This window comes from Amblyomma mixtum, chromosome 9 (assembly GCF_055824585.1).
Source record: "Amblyomma mixtum isolate Tamu chromosome 9, ASM5582458v1, whole genome shotgun sequence".
Taxonomy (NCBI): domain Eukaryota; kingdom Metazoa; phylum Arthropoda; class Arachnida; order Ixodida; family Ixodidae; genus Amblyomma; species Amblyomma mixtum.
In genome coordinates this window covers 48744724-48764868 of record NC_143020.1, presented here as the reverse complement: position 1 = coordinate 48764868, position 20145 = coordinate 48744724, and the positions used below count along the sequence as shown (strand labels likewise).

Below are 20145 nucleotides of genomic sequence, written 5' to 3'. Positions count from 1 at the left end.
TAAAGCGTAACAGGCGGCCAGTGATGTCGTTTCGCGCGGGACGCGTCAGAAAAAAAAAAGTGTGCCGATGACGTTGTTTCCCCGTGAAGTGGGTCGAGGGCGGAAAAGCTGAATGCCGGATGCGCTGTATGTGTGTGACTCAATTCGTCCTGGCCATGTATTGTTTGGTCGAAAGTATTAGGGCCAGATTGTTTACTTTGGATCACTGTAGCGGAGCCCTCTGGCGGCAAGGCCAAGAAGTTTTGAAAAGGCGCTGACGAGGGTTCTTGTCGCCCTGCAGAGAGTTGTAGATTCAGAAATGACATGAGCTCATCATTGCAACTCTGGAAATCAAAACACGTGCCCTGTAAACTTTTGACTGTGAGCGTGTGTATCGTCAGCTGCACGTTAGTAAGAGTATACTTTGTGTGATGAATTACAGCAATGTGTCAGGTAGCCACTGGTGATCTTTTTTTTTTCAGTATTACCATTATACATGGTTAGTAGGTTATAAACCTCACTTTCTACAGTGGGGCCGCCGCGGTGGCTCGGTGATTATGGCGCTCGGCTAGCGGGTGGTCCTTGTGCAGTATATATACTATAGCTCTTTTCATGTAGTATATCTCTTCCCCCGTTGTTTTGTGTGCAGAGCGCAAGCTGTTCATCGGCATGCTGGCCAAGGAGTGCAACGAGAACGACGTGCGGGTCATGTTCTCCCCCTTCGGCTCCATCGAGGAGTGCACCGTGCTCAGGGACGGCAGCGGACAGAGCAAAGGTGAGTGTTCTTTTCTCTTTTTTTCTTCTGTTCTCTCGTCTTGCTTCTTCCTAGACTAACGGGGAACAAAACACCCTTTGGGTCGAGCTTGACTCGGCTACCTCTGTGTACTTGTCAGGCTGTGGACTTGCACGATTATGACGCAGGCACGAAGTCGCGCCTTATACCTTCCCAGCGCAGGGACTGCGGCTTTATCGGGGAGCTGAAGAATTTCCATTCGCGGAGCGCTGAGTTCAACCTCGTAACAGACTAGTTTTTTTTCCTAGGTGCCATGGGTCAAGCAAGGTGTGTTTCTGTACACTTGAAGGGACTCTGAGGACGATTCCATGAAATTTTGTTTTTCTCGTTAAAGAAAAAAAAAAGACCTCTTTTTGGCCCTGTTGACGTTTTTTCCGGCAGCGAAAGACGCATTGACCGGCGAGAAAATCGTATTTGAAAATCTTTCTAGAGTCGGTTCAAACTCGTGATGTCCTCGGTGAAAAGGACGGGTCGCCACCGTTTTACAGTGAATGAAGGTGCAGCATAGCCTCCGGGATCCGCTACAAAATATCGTTGTCGACGCACTCAGTTTACTTCCGAAATCGGCCGGTGATGGCGGCACTTGTGTTTCCTTTCTCTTTGGCCGCCTCCAACTTGTGATTGCTCCGTTTGCGGTGGTAATGGTCTCTGTGATTAAAACGTGGTCCCCTATCGATACAAGCCAACTTCAGTTTGACCTCGGTGTGTTTAATGATAGAAGCTTTAGTGCTCTCGGTTATCTCGAAGTGGTGCATGTATTCTAATGTAGATAACATTCGCTGTTCAGTAGAAATAAAGCCCCGGACGCTTCTCGGCGCCACAGTTTTACAATATCGATTGTTTAACAGCAACAACAAAAACTGTAGTTGGTAGTGTAAACCGGCTGGAGCGCATATCACCCTCAGAAGTGGTTGTCGGTCGAAAGCGTTTAGGATGTTGGCGAGGGGGGGGGGGGGGGGGGGGGAGCATCGCCGTCAGGTCTAAGCCAGCCAGTTGCCTATACTATAGCGAGAGAAACGCGCAGGCTCGGCACGTATGTGGAGGTCATGTAGGGGAAGAAGAGGAGAGTTGCGCGCGGTAAGCGCGGGCCGATTATGTGCTCCTTTCCGAAACGGGGGAAAAACGAAAGGGGTCCCTCCTCAGCTGGGATGCGAAGGGCGTGCTCAGTATGGGGACGAAAGGTTGGCGGCGGCCGTGGGCGAGCACCACCCGGTAGATGATTGATGAGCCGCCATTGATTGAGGGTCCCCGATCGAACCTGCGACGGCTGAGTTTTAATTAATGACGGTCGATCGGGGCAAGAAGGCCGGTGGGGAGTGAAGGAAGGCAGTGCTCCTAGAGTGAGTTGTGCTTTGGGGAAACAAGGAGGAAGGGAAGGGAGGCTGGAAAGGGTGTGTATAGTCGGTGTGATAGATCGGCCTTTGGTTGCCGCACCGCTCCCGGTTCGCGCAGCGCCGGAAAGCCGGCAAAGCAGAAAATCTGTACACGGGACGCGTACGGAGGCGCCGAGCAAGGCCTGGGGGAAACAAAATGGGGAAGCAAAATGAGGGCTAGGGAAGGAGAGGGGTCGTGACGGAAATCGGCTCTCTATTGTGGGGCAGAAATTTGCGGGCATTGTTTTCTTGCCTCACCCTCCCCCACCGCCATCGAGTTTTCCTCGCCGCGGTCGAAAAGGAAAAACAATTTGAGGTAGCTGTACTTGGCCCGGAGAGGAATGAAACGAGGGATCCAATAAAGAATTTATATAACGTCGCCAGCTACGGGAGGAACAGAGCGGGAGAGCTCAAGCTGTTGCCTATCGGTCTTTCTTTTTTCTACCCTTTTTTTTCCTGCCCTTGAGTTGCGTGTAAGCCGAGTCCTCCTAAAGGGCAACAATAGAGTGCGATGGGGAAGCTAAGAGGGTCAGTTGGGGATAACGGGAAAGAAGGAACAAGGAAGGGAATGGGTGGGTAGTGGTAGCTGGATATCGGAACAGAGGAGGAAAAGGACAGCACGTCTTCTTGGAGCGCTAGCTCATGCATTCATGGGCAGGATTTTTTTTTGTGCATACATGCTCTCGTAGGGAAATGGGGAAGATTGCAATGCATAGAGGGAGTGTAAGGATAAAGGGGAAGCGGCGCATTTGTTTTTGTTGTTTTTTACTTCGCTCGCCACAAGACGGATTGAGGTGTAGCTGGCTCGCGGACGGAAAAAGGCGCCCCGGCCGCTGCTATCGTCCGTTTTGCTGCTGTTGTCGCAGCTCGGTTTACCAATTTTCGAAGACAGAGGAGGAGGAGGTTGGATGGCGTGTTGGTTTTGCGTTCTTTTGTCTCACGTGGCAGACCTGCTCCCCCTTTTAATCTTTCCCTCTTTAATCTTACACCCCCCCCCCCCCCCCCCCACCCACCTCCTCGGGCTTTGTTTTAGCGTTGATCGATCTCGAAGTGACCGAGAATAGAGCGCTTTGCGAAGAAAACGCCTTCTTGTATTATTGCGCGGAGGGAATTGCCCAACTTGAAGTGCCAATTTCCCTTCGAGGCATTCACAGGCGAGCGTTCCGATGGAAGTTACGGGTAGGCGCGACTGTCGCGTAGCAAAACAGATTATATCGTGTAGTGTGGTCAGATAGATACAAACAAAAAAGACGGCTGCTAAGGCCAAAGCGGAAAATCCGGGGTCTGCAGTTCGGCATGCTGATTTTTTCTAACGCTTTACATGCCCATAGTGTGGCCATATGTCGTGATCTGCGAAGGGGTTGTACTAGAATAAGCAGAGCGAACGACGACAAGCACAGGAGACAAGGAAACGGATGACACAGCGCTGACTAACAACTGTGACTAACAGCTGGCTAACAGCTATGTCGTCCGTTTCCTTGTCTCTTGTGCTTGACGTCGTTATCGCTGTTTATTCAAGATGCTTAACCAACTAGCCCTCCAAAACGTGTTGTACTAGGAGTGATTTCTGTCCGTTCCTGGTCAAAATGCGCATTTGTAGATAAAATTCTCACGAAATGCGGTTGCGCTCCCCCCCCCCTGTTTTCCCCCTTCCAAAAAAAAAAATCTCGCGTCGCCTCGTAGCAGCTCGCGCTGGTTCCACCAGATGGAGCAAGCATGTTCCGTCGTGCTTCCGGGCTTTTCCAGTGAAGTGGTTAGCTTTACCGCGAAGTTTCTTTAACGCGAACCCGCGTCCCGTATACTTTCGTCCAAAGCTGTAGCAGAGCTGCGCTTGTCGAGAGGAGGAGTAGAAAATATCTGAATTGTAGAGTTCCGACTCTTTTGTGAAGGTTTTAGGCTCTCGAAACAACTCGCACAGGAGGCACGGGGGAGAGAGAGAAATAGCGGAAACGCAGTGAGGTTAACTGTGCAATGCCTCGTTTACTGCCCTACAGGCACGGAGGGGAGTCACGAAAACAAAGCCAACAGGGTAGAATTCTCCGCCTCACAAAACGCGCTCTCACAAGCGGCCCCGTTCTTCCTTCTGTACCAGCACGGTATAGTAACTCCCCGCGCTCTGCCGTTGCCTTCCGTTATTCTTCGTTTTCCCGCGTCAGCACTTTCTTGTTTCAACTTTTTTTCTTTCTATCCCGAACGCTGTTCGAGAGGCCTCCTCCTAATTCGATTAGGCAGCTCGTCGGCGCGGCGCGCGTAACCCAACCAACGGCTATCCTCGCGCGCAGTGTGCGCCCTTGTATTTATTTTTTCTTCTCCTCCGGATGTTTTATTTTGTTTCGTTTGGTGGTTGTCGACGTAGCCGAACAGCCAACGTTATTCTCCAGTGTACGCCTCCGCGCGCAGAGCTTTTGTTTCATTATGCCGATGTAATGCGCCCTTTCGCGCTCAGCCTCGCCCGCTGAAACTTGCGCCCGCAGGCTCGCCAAGCGCTTGTGTAGTAAGAGTTTGACTCGGCGATGTCAGGTTGTATATGAAAGGCCTATCAGTCATGTGTGTTTTGCTTTCTTCGCTGGAAAGGTGGTTGCGTATAATGTGGCTTCTTTATCGCTTATAGTTCGCTTATATTTTGTTTTGTTGTGCTCCCGCTGTGCGTTTTGCTTGCTAGGTCTTTTATAGACCTCACCTTACCTTCTCCCCCCCCCCCCCCCCCTCCAACTTCCTGCCTCTCGACCTCCAGTCCACCAGCTTGTTATATATGCGGCCCGTACAGTCAACGGTTTTTACGTAATTGCACCCGTTTTCCTCTCTCTGCACACACCGTGCATACAGGTGCGCCGGTTGCGCTTTGGAGGAGGCCTTCTAATCTTTCCGTTGTTTTTTTGTTTCAATTTTTTAAATTTTTGGCGGTGGTCACTTACGCCATCGTCCACGCTTCTCAAGTTTGCGTGATCTGTATTCTTGCAGTGTCTTTCATGTCTTTCGCTTGGGCTTTCTGTGGAAATTTTGAAGTCATCGTGAGACGCAGTGCCCATACAAGTCTTTCTTTTTTTGCTGTGCCAGTTTCTAGGGCTCTTAGTGGTGCCTTTTTAGTGCCCGTGTCGACCTTCAGCTTCATTTTTTTCTCTCCCTTTCATTCGCCCATAGTGTACGCCTGCATACGCCTCTTTATATGAATACATTGGGGTTCCCACGTTAGGCGCCCGACTCAGATTAGCTCTTTAGTGATGCGTCGATATTTCTATTCCGCACGGTATTTGTAAGTCATTGTCCTTATCTGGTTAAATAGGGGTGCTTCCCAGCTCTTCGGGTGAGCCCCGCGGCACTCGGTACTTTCCGTGCGCGTTTGTTCCCGCTCTCTCTCTCTCTCTTCCTACCTCCTCCTCCTCCTCGACATCCGTGCGCGTAGACAAATAGGCCTAACGGCCTAACCTCGTTAGTCCGCGCTCGGCCAGCTCGGCGCGTCGCGTCGCGGAGACGGAGCTGCTGGGGAAATATGATTCTCCAGGCCCGGTCGCGAAATTTGTTTTGTCAGCGCGCTGCGTCAGTTTCGTTTTGGGCCGCGGCCCGCCTCCCCAAAGAGGAAGATGAACTGCAGAATGGCCTGAAAGAGTAGGCAACGGTTTCGGTAATAAAGCTGCGTGCTTTTCTTTTCTTTTCTTTTTCATTTTCTTTTTTTTTTAGTGTGCGCTACCCTCTTCTGTGCGTTATCGTATATGCAGCTTGCCGGCGGGCCTCTCCTAGGTGGTGAAAATGGCATAGCCAAAGTTTCCGCGCGGCATAGTTCCTTCTTTTTTTCGCTCTCTCGTGCACCTGCTTTTTTTTTTCGTTCTGCCTTCGTTCGTTCCTATCTCATCTCTTCTTTTGTTCCTCGGGGCGCATATCCGAGCAGTCATCAGTCTCCTTTTGTCTCATTTGGGGGACCCTCGGAGCCGTCTAACGAGATTATGGCTGTGATTCGATTAAGCTAACTGGACTCGGCTCTTTAGTGACGACTGTGATCTCTCGCGCAGAATATCAACTCGCCCTTTATTGCCAAAAAAAAAAGAAGTAAATGTTTCGAAACGCCGAGTAATTTCGTCTCTTCCGGAGCGTCAGGGATATAACTCAATTAACCTTTTAATAAAGCTTTTTAACCTTTTCCTCTACCACCCACTCTTTTTTCTTTTCTTTCTTTTATATTGCCCGGGACGTTCTCGGCCTAATTAAGGTGGCAGTTAATTTTATTGACGTCCTCGTTCTTGCTTATCTCGTTTCGACCGTCGAGGGAAAATTTGCCGGTGCGCTGTTGTTTCAGGGGTCGCATTTTGGCCGCCGCTGTGTTTGACGTGGTTCTCCTGTAGGAGAAAATGTTTCGTCGCGTCGTTCTTGTACCGTCCAGGATACACGTTACGCCGTCTCGCCGTTGTTTGCTCCAACGGGAGTGCTTCTACTATGTCAGTGTACGTAGTTTGAAGGGAAGCTGAAACGGTTTTTTGAGAAATCGAGGTTATTCAAGAATTCGAAACTATCAAGCTTCTAGATAAAGCATGCGAAGTATTTCTACACTAGCATTTAAAGTGGCGACATAATCGTCGATTAAAACCGCGACGATGTTTAGGCTTCTCCTCACTACGTTGGAGGAGTGCGGGGAAACTCGGCATTGACGTCATTATTGCCAAAATTTCAGATGTCCGCTGTTTACGCCTGCATGCTGCTGTGCGTCGTCAGATGGCGCCAAACATTGCATTGTCAGCTTCACCTTCGATGGCGTCGGTTTTGTTCCATGGAATAGCCGTTTCTTCGCTGGAAACACAGTGCCGTCGTACGTGACGTCATTATCGGGTTCTTTGCCAGTCGCTGTGCACTTGAGAGAAGCCTGAACGCCGACGACGACTTTATTCGGCTATTATGCCACCATTTCAAATGCAAAACGATTTCGCAGGCTTTGCCTGCAGATGTTGTACATTCAGCAACCCTAAACTAATCGAATTCTAAAACCGCTTCAGTTGCCCTTTAACGTCCAGTGGCGACGTAGTGGGTCATCGGGGCCGCCGTAGTGGACCAGGTGCTCCGGATCAATTTTGGGCCCCCTGGGGTTCTTTGACTTGCAGCGAGCGTTTTTTCCTGCCCCGTCCACTCGCTGTTCTGCGTGACCGGCAGGCTTCGGTGGCGCACGGATGCTTGAAATGTCGGCATTATATTTTAAACGCACCCTTCATTTCTCCCCGCAGGGAGGCGTCTGCAGCATGCAGACGTTGGTGAGTGGCGACACCACGGGGTTAACCCGAGCATCCGCAGGGACATCCCCGCAGGGGGATGATGGTGAACAATGCGTCACCACGGACCCGAGCATCCGCGCTTAGCCGTGCGTGGCATCGCCGTGTCCGGGGAAAAGGGGATCCTGGTGGTTGAGCCGATGCCGAGCGTTTGGACCCTTAAGGCCCCTCGGCGGAGGCAACACACCACTTTGGCCCCAGCTTCCTGTAGACGGCACCTCCGGCCTGACCCGACCGGAGGAAATCGGCAGTCGCCTTTTCCTATCCTCCCCTCTATCTTTCACTTTACTATCTCTTTCTTACAACTCTCCTGTCTCCTCCTCTCTTCTTCGTTTTTTCCTCTTTTTCCTGGCGGCGAGGGTTAACCGTGTGTGACCAACTACCCTGAGTTGAGTCATATTAGGTTATAGTTAAGGTGTACAGCTGGCGTGGGCAGGACTTGCTTTCAAGTTCCTGTCGCGTCCCCCTGTTGGGCTCCATGGTGGGTGGCTGGCACCATGACCGAAAAACCTCAATTTTTTATGGCTCCCCCCCTTTCAAAACTTGATCGCTCTCTCAAGAGAGGGCGGACCGAAGCAGACGACTTTTTTCAAAAAAGAAAAGTATCATTTCCAAAATTTCACGTCATCCATAGCAAAGCAGAAGAAACGCAAGCAAGGATAATATCCCCATTCCAAGTCTCAAAACGCTTGACAGATGCCTTAGGCCTTGGCTACAAGGTGTCAAAAATGGCCAGTGGCGACTTACTTCTTGAACTGCGTGACAGCACACAACACTCAAAAGTTGCAACAATTGTATCCATTGGGGACATCCCTGTCTCTGTGACCCCACATCGGTCTCTGAATACTGTACGAGGCGTCATTTCTGAAATAGATTTTGTCCACCTTTCTGAAAAGGAAATGCTCGAAGGACTTACTGACCAAGAAGTTATAGATGTCCACCGGATCAAAATCCGGAAGGATGGCAAAGAAGTGGACACCAAACACCTGATCTTGACATTCAACATGAGCACATTACCCGAATCCATTGAAGTAGGCTACCTGAAAATCAATGTAAGACCGTATATTCCCAACCCACGCAGATGTTTCAACTGCCAGAGATTTGGCCACGGCTCGCAGAGTTGTCGCGGCCGCAAAACTTGCGCAAAATGCTCGTCAAAAGAACACCAATCTGAAGAATGTATTGCTAACCCACGGTGTGCAAATTGTGAAGGCGACCATGCTGCCTACTCCAGGGCTTGTCCGTCCTGGAAGAAAGAAAAAGAAATCATTACTCTCAAGACTACGCAAAACATTTCTTTCAAAGAAGCAAGAAGGCAATACTCTCAAACAAACAAATTCTCCTTCACTGCAAAAACAAACTTCGCCGATGTGGTGCGTGGGCGCGGCGCACCACACCAGGCTTCGGCACCTGTCCAGGTCACACGTAGTGAGCCTGGGGCGGGGCCATCCGCGCCGTCTGGTGGAGTAGCTCACGCTACTCCGCCTACCCCAAAGGAGGGGACGCAGACCCCCGGGTCGGCGGGCCCAAAGACCTCTTCCCACAGGTCGAGGTCTAACTCAAAAATCAATGTGCCTCCTGCACGGTCGTCCAGTGCCTCTGCAGAGGCGATGGACACGACCCCGGGCAGCCCCTCACCGTCCACGTCGGATGGTCGGCGGAGCTCCCTGGATCGGTCAAAAAGAGACAGGCCCCGAGTCACGGGGCCATAAACAACTTGATCTAGCTTTTCAATCAGTACAAACACAAAACTAAGATGGCTTTCATAATACAATGGAACTGTAGAGGAATGTTGAGGAACTACAGTGATATAACTCATATTCTAGGGTCAGTGATGCCTCTAGCCCTATGTCTCCAGGAGACCAATCTTGGTCCACAACATTCAAATATCTTAAAACATTATACAACTTTTAGGCGTGATCGCGAACATGCAAATAGACTCTCGGGAGGCGTCGCAATCATCATCCAAAGCGGCGTCCCGACTCAAGAAATCAAACTGAAAACGAAACTTGAGGCGGTTGCGGTTAGCGTCATCAGCTACAAAACCATTACAATATGTTCCGTATATCTTCCCCCACACATCACATTAACATGCCAAGATCTAGAAGCCCTGATCGATGAACTGCCGGAGCCATTTCTGGTAGTTGGCGATTTTAACGCTCACTCTCCGTTTTGGGGAAGCGAACGCTGTGACTCTAGAGGCCAAACAATCGAAGATTTTATACTTTCTAATAATGTCTGTCTTTTAAATACGGGAAAAGCCACATATTGCTGTCCAAGCTCAGCAAAAATGAGCTCTCTCGATTTAGCTTTCGCATCACCATTACTTTTTAACGATTTTAAATGGGATGTTTTAAATGACCCCATGGGCAGCGATCACTTACCTACCATCATCAGGCTCTCATCGTCCACTCCAATCATCCCCACAAGGCCACGGCGCTGGAAAATTCAGCTCGCCGACTGGTCACTTTTTACAAAAAGTGCCACTCTGGAAAAAGAATTTTGTGACGACCTTAGCACAGATAAAATTAATGAGAAGTTTACAGAATGCATAATATCAGCCGCAACACTCGCTATACCACAAACAACAGGACTTGCACAAAAGAAACACAAAGTGTGGTGGACAAAAGAATGCACATTAGCAAAAAAACAACAAAAGAAAGCCTGGAGCGCTCTGCGTCGATATCCCACTGCAGAGAACCTACTCACCTTTAAGAAGGCAAAAGCCAGAGCGCGGTATGTGCGAAGAAATGCAGAGAAAACCTCTTGGCAGAAATATGTCTCCTCAATAAATAGTTCAATAACATCAAAGAAAATGTGGGAAAAAGTGCGTAAATTTACTGGTGACCATACCCCTTTCACACTTCCTCTCTTGACAGCACCCGGGACACAAACATCTTTAGAAGAACAGGCCAACATACTGGGCGAGCATTTTGCTGAGATCTCAAGCTCATCCAACTACACAAACACATTTCAAAAACACAAAGCAATAGCTGAGAAACAAAGATTCCCATCTGGAGCAGGTGTTCATGAGGATTATAACCAGCCTCTCACACTAGAAGAATTAAATAAGGTACTATCTTCTGGCAAAAAGACAGCACCGGGACCAGACAACGTGCATTACGCTATGCTTGCACATCTCTCCGAGGCTGCTGTAGAGGCACTGTTAAAATTCTTTAATAAAATCTGGATAACTGGCAATATACCTGACGAGTGGAAAAAAGCAGTCATAATACCTTTTCTCAAACCCGGAAAACCACCAACAAGTCCTAGCAGTTACAGACCAATAGCCCTCACCAGCTGCATTGCTAAATCTTTCGAAAGTGTAATAAACATTAGACTAACCTTCGTACTTGAATCTCGGCAACTACTAGATAAACACCAATGTGGGTTTAAGAAAACATGCTCCACCACAGATCATCTTGTCCGCCTAGAAAACACCATCCGGGAGGCGTTCATCCACAAGCAGCACTGTATTGGGGTCTTCTTCGACTTGGAGAAGGCCTACGATACTACGTGGAAGTTCGGCATCCTCCGTGACCTAGCAGAGCTAGGCATCCGCGGCAGGATGTTGAACTGCTTGAACGACTTCCTGGCTAACCGCACATTCCGAGTCCGCCTAGGAGCAACTCTCTCCATGACTTTCACCCAAGAGAACGGCGTACCCCAGGGGTGCATTCTAAGCACGACACTCTTCATAGTAAAAATGAATTCCTTAGCTAAAGTAATACCCAAGTCCATAATGTATTCAGTCTATGTAGATGACCTACAAATAGCATGCACGTCCTCTAGCATATCAACCTGTGAGAGACAAATACAAATCACACTAAATAAACTAGGTGCTTGGGCAGACATAAATGGGTTTAAATTTTCTCCTCAAAAAACAGTAGCTGTTCTTTTTTCATTGCGACGAGGCCTACAGGTCGATCCCAGTCTATACTTGAATCACACTGCGCTACCAATTAAACAAGAACACAAATTTTTAGGCCTAACTTTCGACAAGAAACTCACATTTCTACCACACATTAACAACCTTAAAAAGAAAGCTTCTCAAGCCCTCAATGTCTTAAAAGTGCTCTCACGGAAGCGGTGGGGGTCCGATAGAGCAAGCCTTTTACAAATATATCGCTCTCTGGTGCGCTCCAAGCTGGACTACGGGTGCATAGTATATGGCTCGGCAAGAGCATCCTACTTGAAAAGATTAGACCCCATTCATAATCTTGGTCTCCGCCTATCATCTGGAGCATACAGAACATCACCAGTAGCCAGCCTATACGTTGAAACTAATGAGCCCGCTCTTGAGGACCGAAGAATCGCCCTTACATGCTCATATGTCTTAAAAATCCGTTCTCTTCCGAAACATCTCTGCCATCCAGTTGTCACCAAGTGCCCATCTAAAAGATTATTCATCAACAAACCACATTCTATCAGACCATTACTATTGCGCTTTGAAGACAAATGTGAAGAGCTAACAGTACTAGATGCCCTACCGAATATTGCACAAAGGAATGAATATTTACCACCATGGTACAGCCTGCCTTCAGTATGTGACCTCACAATGACACATTTAGATAAAAAGCAAACGCCAAATGAGTACATATTACAGGAATTCTTTGCACTACAAGAAAAGTATGACACTTACATTGAATTTTATACCGATGGCTCAAAAACAGAAAATCACGTTGGAAGTGCAGTAATCCAAGGAAAAAACAAACAGATAATGCGACTACCGGAATGCGCATCGGTTTTTACTGCTGAGTGTTATGCCATCTTTGTAGCTGTGGAAAAAATAGTAAGAGAGAATATCAAAAATAGCATCATTTACACCGATTCCCTGAGTATGCTCAAAGCACTGCACTCCAGAAATGCTGCTGAACCCATAATAGGTAACATCATACATAACATTGTTAAAATCACAAAACAAAAACGTAACATTAAATTCTGCTGGGTTCCTAGCCATGTTGGAATCGTAGGTAATGAAAAAGCAGATGTATGCGCTGCACAAGCCCGGAATGGCCAAATAAAACAAGTGAGCATACCGCACAGGGATTGCTTAAAGTTTATCAACAGTAAACTCAGAAATAAGTGGCAGGCCGCATGGCAAGATCACGTAAACAACAAATTACATTCTGTGAAACCAATTTTAGGGGAATGGCAATCATGTAGGCATCAAGAACGTTTTACCGAAGTTATTTTATGTCGGCTCCGCATTGGACACACCCACCTCACGCACAACTTTCTGCTAGCCAAACAAAACAAACCTCTCTGTGAAATGTGTGGTGCTGAACTCACAGTGAACCACATTTTAATTTCATGCATAAAATTAGAAGAACTAAGAAAGAAATATTTCACAACATTTTACAGGGAAAGCATCCCATTACACCCCATGCTACTCTTAGGTGATCGAGCACTGGTTGACATTTCATGTATTTTTAGGTTTCTCAAGGAAGCCAACGTTTTAAACAAACTCTAAGTATTTTTAAAAAGCTTCACCATTAACAAAAACTCTAACCTTGAGGTTGGCGCAGCATAGCCTCAGTTGCTTTTGCGCCATAAAAATCAATATAACTAACTAACTAACTAGCACCCTTCATTTCGGCCTTCAGCTTAATCGAGTTCAGTACATCACGGGACTGTGTAGGCGCTGTTTCTAATGTGGTTGTAGCTTTTTATGATCATCATCACCATCATTTATTGTCTCTTAAGGTCCCCTAGGTGGCGCACTGCATACAGTGGGAGAGAGGCGGGAGGGGGGGGGGGGGGTAAAAACGAAAGTACAATGTGATCACGTATCAATAAATCACATAATCACACAGCGCTAAAAGCTTCTTTATTAATGTCGTCACTGCTTTCGCTGGAACAGCGCATGACTTTCGGAAACCTTGTATTTCTGGGTCTCTTACGTCTTACCCGCGTTTCGTGCGTTTATGCGTGTATTGGAATGTTCGTGGCCAGCTGCTTTATCTGCGCTGTCTGTCTGGGTTTAGGCATGGGCTTATCCAAACCTTATCCAAAGCCAGTATGGAACGCACGGTTGTCAATCTGCGATACTCCATCAGAAGTAACATGGCTTCATACTCCAGCGATTATGTACAGGTCCCTGAAATATGAAACGAACAAAGTTTGGGCATTTTATAATTGCTTAATAATTTTGTGTGGCAAACACACTCTGTTTTCTAACGAGTTTTGAGAGGGAAACGAAAAATTGTTTCTTCCGTGGGAACTAATTGTTCCTTTTCGTATTGAAGAAACCTGCACTTGCTGCATCCGTTACTGCTGGTCCCGCTGGCGCCTTGTTTGTGCCCCCGCTGTAACTTACTCAAAACCTAATTGAAATGTTCACGCCTGTATTTTTACTTCTCCTCCCCAGGCTGCGCCTTCGTCACCTACGCCAGCAGGCAGTGCGCCATCAACGCCATCAAGGCCATGAACCACTCCCAGACCATGAAGGTGAGTCCCCTTTTTGACGTGCTCGGCGACGCCATTGGGTCATTCAGCAGCGGCCACCCATGGCCGGCCATTTATTGCTCCACATTGTTCTAACCGGGCGATTCCGGAAGCATCTCGAAGGCACTTCTCTACCAACCCTTACAAAAAAAAGTTTTAGACAGTCTATAGAGTGCCTATAGACTTCTGTCTATTCGTAGTCTATAGACTGTCTATGGACAAAAGTCTATAGGCAATACAAATGCCATAGACAGTCTGAGACAATCTATAGAATTATGGCCATATACTTTTAGTAGACTTTTGTCTATAGACAGTCGATAGACTATGAATAGACAGAAAGCAATATCTATAGGAAGTCAATAGAGTCAAGAAGTCTATAGACTGTCTATAGACCGTTTTTATAAGGGAACCGTTCATACGTTCTAAACATAAAGGAGTAAAAAAAAGTGTAAGCTCTCTTCTAGCCTTTTCATAAAAGGGAGCGCGGTGTAGAGGACAGCTTACACCCTTTCACTCCCATATAAGGCGTATTATTGTTTAGAGTGCAGCTTCACAGTTCGTGGCTGATTCGTGCAGCGTGTTTATTACTCGTATACCATAACGCAGCGAGTTTAGTGGGAATGCATTACGGCTACGTATCTAGATGCGAGCGGCAGTGCTATTCGCAGGACGGTGCAGTCGAATGCCAGCTTGGCGTAAGAGCTCACAGCGGGGGTTTCAGCCCCGCACGTAGTGTCGTATTCCGTGCCGTGTTAACAAACCTAACGAGCACGCATTTGCATTGTTGCTTTTTTTGTCGTTCTTGTCGATTAATGAACGATTCCTATATGCTGCGAAGTTCGGCCGAACATTTCTTCTCAGCCAAAATCACCTCGCGACCGCTCCGCTTATTGGCTGAAAATCTTGACGTCAAACTCCGCCAAGCGGCCGGACGTTTACTTACTTGCTCGGTGAGGTTATAGCGCCAGTTAAACGTATCCGCCGCCTTTTGTGTTCGGGGGGGGGGGGGGGGGGTACTCTTCCGACTCAGCCGTTATGTCTCTCTCTCTCGCTTTTTGTTCCCGTTTGTTTGCTTGTTTTTTCGTATTTCGTTTACTATGCCGCGCCCTCTGTGTTTGCTCTTCCGACTCACTTCTCCCCCCTCCCCCCCCCCCTCTCCCCGCCGGCCTCCAGTCTTGCGAGTAAAGGGGGGGAAGCATGTTCGAAGGAACGTACAGTACTCTCGCGCTACACGTCGCCCGTAACGGCGGCGGCAGCAGCGCGCAATCCGTGCGTTAGCGCAGGGCCCCAAATGCGTAACCGCAGCCGCCTAGCGAACCCTGCCCGCTGCCGCTCGGTTGCGCCCTTCAACAGCGCGTGAAAGTGTAATGGCCGCCGGGTAAAGGTGTTGCCTTTTGTTCTCTGCCTCGTCCTTTTTCTTGCCTCTTCCTTTATGACGCGCGGGTGCCCATCTCTCTCTCTCTCTCTCTGGCGCGCCTTTCAGAAAGGCGGCCCGAGGAAGAGGAAAGAGAGAGAAGCTCTCGCAAAAGCATTCTTTCTTATCCCCCCCCCCCCCCCCCCTCTCCCGTGTACTTGTAACCGCACCGCCGCCGTCTGTGGTACCGCATAATGGCGGCTCGCGCGGCCATTAAAGCGCGCTTTTGTGGTTGCCGCCGCCGCCGTGACTGCTTGCTTCTGGCTTGTCGCTTATGAAAACTAACGGCCATTAGAAAGGCTGCCTTTTGTGCGCGGGGCCTCTTTGCTGCCCGAACCCTTCGCATGTGTCCGCCGTGTTTGTTTTAGCGTGGGATCTCTCTTTCTCTCTTCCTATTCCTCTCTCTCTCTCTGTTCCTTTTTGCTCTTTTTTTTTTCTTTTCACTTAAAGCCTCAAGTGGGCAACGCAATCTGTCGCCTCCGCGTTTCGCCCCTGCCAGAAAGTTTCTTGAAGCGCGCCTGTCGCGGCGGCTCGAGCCGCATGTACGGTAGAGTACGCCGTTTAGGAGGAGGCTTGTTTTTGTGTTTTTGTTTTCCCTTTTTTTATTAAATCTTTTCGCGCGCCTCGCCTTTCGCGTCGTCTGGCTTTCGGATTGGCTACGTTTTCACTTGTTCCGGACGGGCTACGCTCTCTGAGATTTCTAAGCGGCTGCGCTTATACGCGTAAGTCTGCTCGCGTCGCACGGTGCTTCCACAAAGGCTTCTTTTTTTTTTTTGTATGCAAGGGCCTGCGACGTACTCCTCGTAATGCTATACGTAGAAAACTTTTGCGATTCGGGCCGTATGCACCCCCCCCCCCCCCCCTTTCTTCCAACTGCTGGGAGGGGAGGCTCAGTTCGAGTCCTGCCTCGTATGCTTGAATACGGTACCGCTCGCTGTGTGGTATTAGTGATTTTAGTGCCTCGGGCTGTCTTTAACACGCCTGCCCTAGGTTATTTTCTACGACGTGGGCGATTCAAACGTCGAGGGAGACACGTATACTCCTTGTGCGTAGGCGTAGCATACATATCGTCTGGTATCGTCGGGGCTTCGAAGTAACGGTGCGTAGGCGGGACTCTTGAAACGGCGCCGTTTGACGAAACGAGTCTGTCGGGCTTTTTTGCCACTTTTTCTCCGGCTCCTCGTGCGGTCTTCGGTTAGTCGCTCGTTAGAAAGCAGCGAACTGTGCACCACTCTCGGAAACGAATAAGCCCATATGGGAGTAAAAAAATTGCGAGGACACTTTGGCAACTAAAGTGTTGAGAGGCGAAAGCCGAGGGCACTATGCCGTGACGACTTCCGGTGGATGTGACGTCACACCATTCCCGTGGCTGTATCGATATCCGAATTATACATCTTTCTGGGATCCTAAGTGTTCATTACGCTTAATTCCACATTTCTTCATCTAATTTGACACAAATCGGACGTTTTTCCGAAAATTCTGTGACAGTTTTCACTATGCCGTGACGACTTCAGGTGGATGTGACGTCACACCGTTCCCGTTGCTATATCGACGTACGCGCTATTTCAACGGAATTTCGACATTTTCGCCCGTAATTAATTAATTGATGTACAGTCATCAAACTTGGCTTCTGGGTTCATTTTTTCCTCCTCTTTCTGAAGCAACCATAGGTTTTCTTTTGTCTTTTTTAGTTCCCGAGTTAAACGCGAGTTAAACACGCTATGCTGTGTGAAGAATGAGCTAATTTATCGCAATGCGATTGGATATGTTCGCAACTCATCGCATGAATGTGTTGTCAGTGACGCGTGCGAAGACTCGGCGGCGTAGCTCAGATTTGCTTGCGCCAAGTCGCCTCTTCGTTCCTCAAGAGCGTTTTAGCATAACGCATACCGGCGGCGCCGGTCGCGCGATGCGCATGCGCGCGTGCTAAAATTCTTTAGTTCGTTCGCCGTCGCGAAGTTCAGCTTTCCAAGAGGTTTCCAAGAGGTTTCCAAGAGGTCTCCCATTGGTTTCGTTGGTTTGGCCGAACCTTCGCTTAGCTCCCTCTCTCTCTCTCTCCTGTGCTCCAGCCCTCCCCTCGCCCATCCTTTGGGCGCAATTAAAATCGATTGCGCCTCCGGGGAATGGACCGTCACCATCCCAAGTGACTTCTTGGTACTGGAGGACAAAGGTGCATTCGCATATATCGTATGCAGCGCCGCCTACCCATGTCGCAATTTCACCGAAGCAGCCTGCCACAAAGAGTGCGTTCAAAAAGAATGGGGGAGGGGGGGGGGGGGGGAGTTGTTGTAAAGGAGTAAAAAAAAAAAGGCACGTGTACTGCATCTGACACGTGCCGTTTGGTACAAGGACATCTCTTGTCCGAGCGCGCCTTTCGGGCTCTTCGCGAAAGCGCGCGTTCGCTCTTCTTGAGGACCGCGAAGTGATTTTCTTTTCCCGGAGCCGGCGCGCAGCGTTGCGACACCTAACGTCAGAACTTCCCTTCAGTTACTGCTGTGTACCACCGTCGCTCGCACTCACTCCGGCACGGCTTCCTCGGACTCGCAGCGCGCGCTTGTTTGGTATTGAATTCAGCGCGCCTGTAGATTGGAGCTGTATAGCGCGTGCATACAACTCAATTCGAACTTCGCTGCACCGGCGCTAGCGTCGTGTTTACTTTTCTTTTTGTTCTGTTTTCATTTTCGTGTCTATTGCCCGCGTAGTCTGAGTGACGTCTATGTATACACACACTTCTACGTGCGCCCGGTATAGGTGGAAGTCGTCTCGCTCTAGTATCGACTTTCGTGATGGATGTGGCGGCGGTCCGCGTTTGTGGGGCGGCCGGTCAGAATATGCCTCCGGGAAAACGGAACTGAAGAAACGAGAAAAGAAAAGAGAGAGCGGAAAAACAGAACCCGCGGAAGGAAAGAAAGAAAGTGGGCTCCGCATGTGTGCCCAACGGGGTTTTCGGCATGGGAGGAACCTATAGAAGAACAGAAGCATATGTGGCCCGGTTGCTACTGCTGCCACCGTATGCCCGTGGCCGCCACCACCACACCGCGAGTCTACGGATATATGTGTGTATACGTATACGTGGCGGACGTTCGCTGTAGGGGAGAAGAGGGGATGGCTTGATTTATGCCTGCCGAGGTCCGCAGTGATTTACGAGCTACCCGTCAGCCGAGCCAGCGCTTTAGCGCCGTTGGGTGCGGGCTTCGAGCCGGCCTTCGTCCGTCACTTTGGAGCGTACAGAAAAAAAAAAGAAAACGGTACGAGAGACTAAAAAAAGAGGCAGAGATACGCAGAAATAAACATGGCAGGACGTGTATGGTTTCCGCGTTTGGATACGCCGAGCGTCTATGCGGCCGGTTTCCTCTCTAAACTGGACTCGCTCCGTGTTAACGTTTTATTTATATTTATTTATTTATTGAGAATACCTACATCGCCAGGAAGCATTATTGTAGGGAGGTTAAGTACTGGGGGTCACTCAACAGTAAAAAGTTCGCCGTAACGCGCATGAATACATCAGTTAAAAATAGAATTTAGTCACCACTTTTACGTACAGAGGAGTCTGCTGGTCATCCTACCCTTAGCAAAAACTAATACGTTTGGAATGTACGGAGGTCTATTTAAAATGTATTTTAAACATATTTTGTATTCATGAATGCACTAAAAATATGTAGGAAATACGTTTCTGAAATTTCATGCTTGGTATTCGAAATATATTTTTAAAATGTGCCAAAAATACCTCACTTAAAGCATACTTCGAGCACTTTTCAAATACATGAAAAAATATGCATGCAGTTTTAGCATCTTGTCAGTGTATTAAAAGTGTATTTTCGTAAATATGAAATTAATTCATCGAAAGTATACTTCAATTCTAGAAAACGGGCAGCCCTTGTAAACGTATATGTATGCAGTTTTAGCATCTTGTCAATGTATTAAAAGTGAACTTTCGTAAATATGAAATTAATTCATCCGAAATATATTTCAATCCTAACAAACGGGCAGTCCTTTTAAACGTCTTTGCACACTTCTAGCTGCCATGAACAGTCGAGTGCTCGAAATCGTGTTTCGGGAAATGGCATTTGCGTGTCGTCAATGTATTTGAAGTGTACTTCCGTAAATACGTAATTAATTCGTCCAAAGAACACTGAAATTCTAGCAAATTGGCAGTCCGCATTAGCATATTTGCAGCGCACTACAAGCTGTCGTTGAACAATCTAATGCTCAAAATCGAGTTTCGGGACATCGCATTTTGGTGCTGGCCATCTATTTAAAGTGTACTTTCTTAAATACGCAATTAATCCGTCTGAAGTATATTTAAATTCTAACAAATGGGTTGTCCGCGTAAACATATTTGCATTACACTTCAAGCTACCGTGGAACAATCTAGGGCTCGAAATGACGTTTCAGCGAAGAGTGAAAACTTTCCCTTTCTTGTCATCCTTTCGTTTATGGTAACTTCTAGCAGGAAGGTGATCACCTGTATCTTGAACCGTAAAAATCGACCACTTGTGATGTGATTTTGAATGCAGTCCACATTGTGCACTTGTTGAACATGTCTGTTGAATTGTAGATCTTTTGGTAAACAATAAATTCTCTTAAAAGGAAGGTGATCACCACTTATACCCCTGCTACACGGGCACTTCGAATGCCTTCCAGCCGAATATCATCTAACGATGCTAGACGTGTTCTGTCTAAGGGAGTGCTTGAAGATAATATTACGCCAATGAATATTAACCGCGTCAGCATGAAATTTCCCCGGGAGTGCGCCGATGAGGACGACTGCACTCATACTGTTGTTTACATCGCTTGTTTACATAACATAAAACGCAATCTGCGCTTTGGTTCTAATAAACAATCTGTTTTCTTTTTTACTGGTTGTACTCGTGATTGTTTACGCAG

At 48.1% G+C, this 20145-nt stretch overlaps 1 protein-coding gene across 19 annotated transcripts in view; it reads left to right on the top strand.

The window, feature by feature from the left end:
* LOC149328933 (CUGBP Elav-like family member 2) overlaps positions 1 to 20145 on the top strand; it is a 572935-nt gene that overhangs the window by 459345 nt on the left and 93445 nt on the right. For all 19 annotated transcript variants that reach the window (XM_089559969.1, XM_089559968.1, XM_089559966.1 and 16 more), the window contains 2 exons: positions 629 to 754; positions 13768 to 13847. In XM_089559969.1, coding sequence (XP_089416095.1) covers positions 629 to 754; positions 13768 to 13847 — 206 coding nt within the window. The remainder of the gene's footprint in view (positions 1 to 628; positions 755 to 13767; positions 13848 to 20145) is intronic.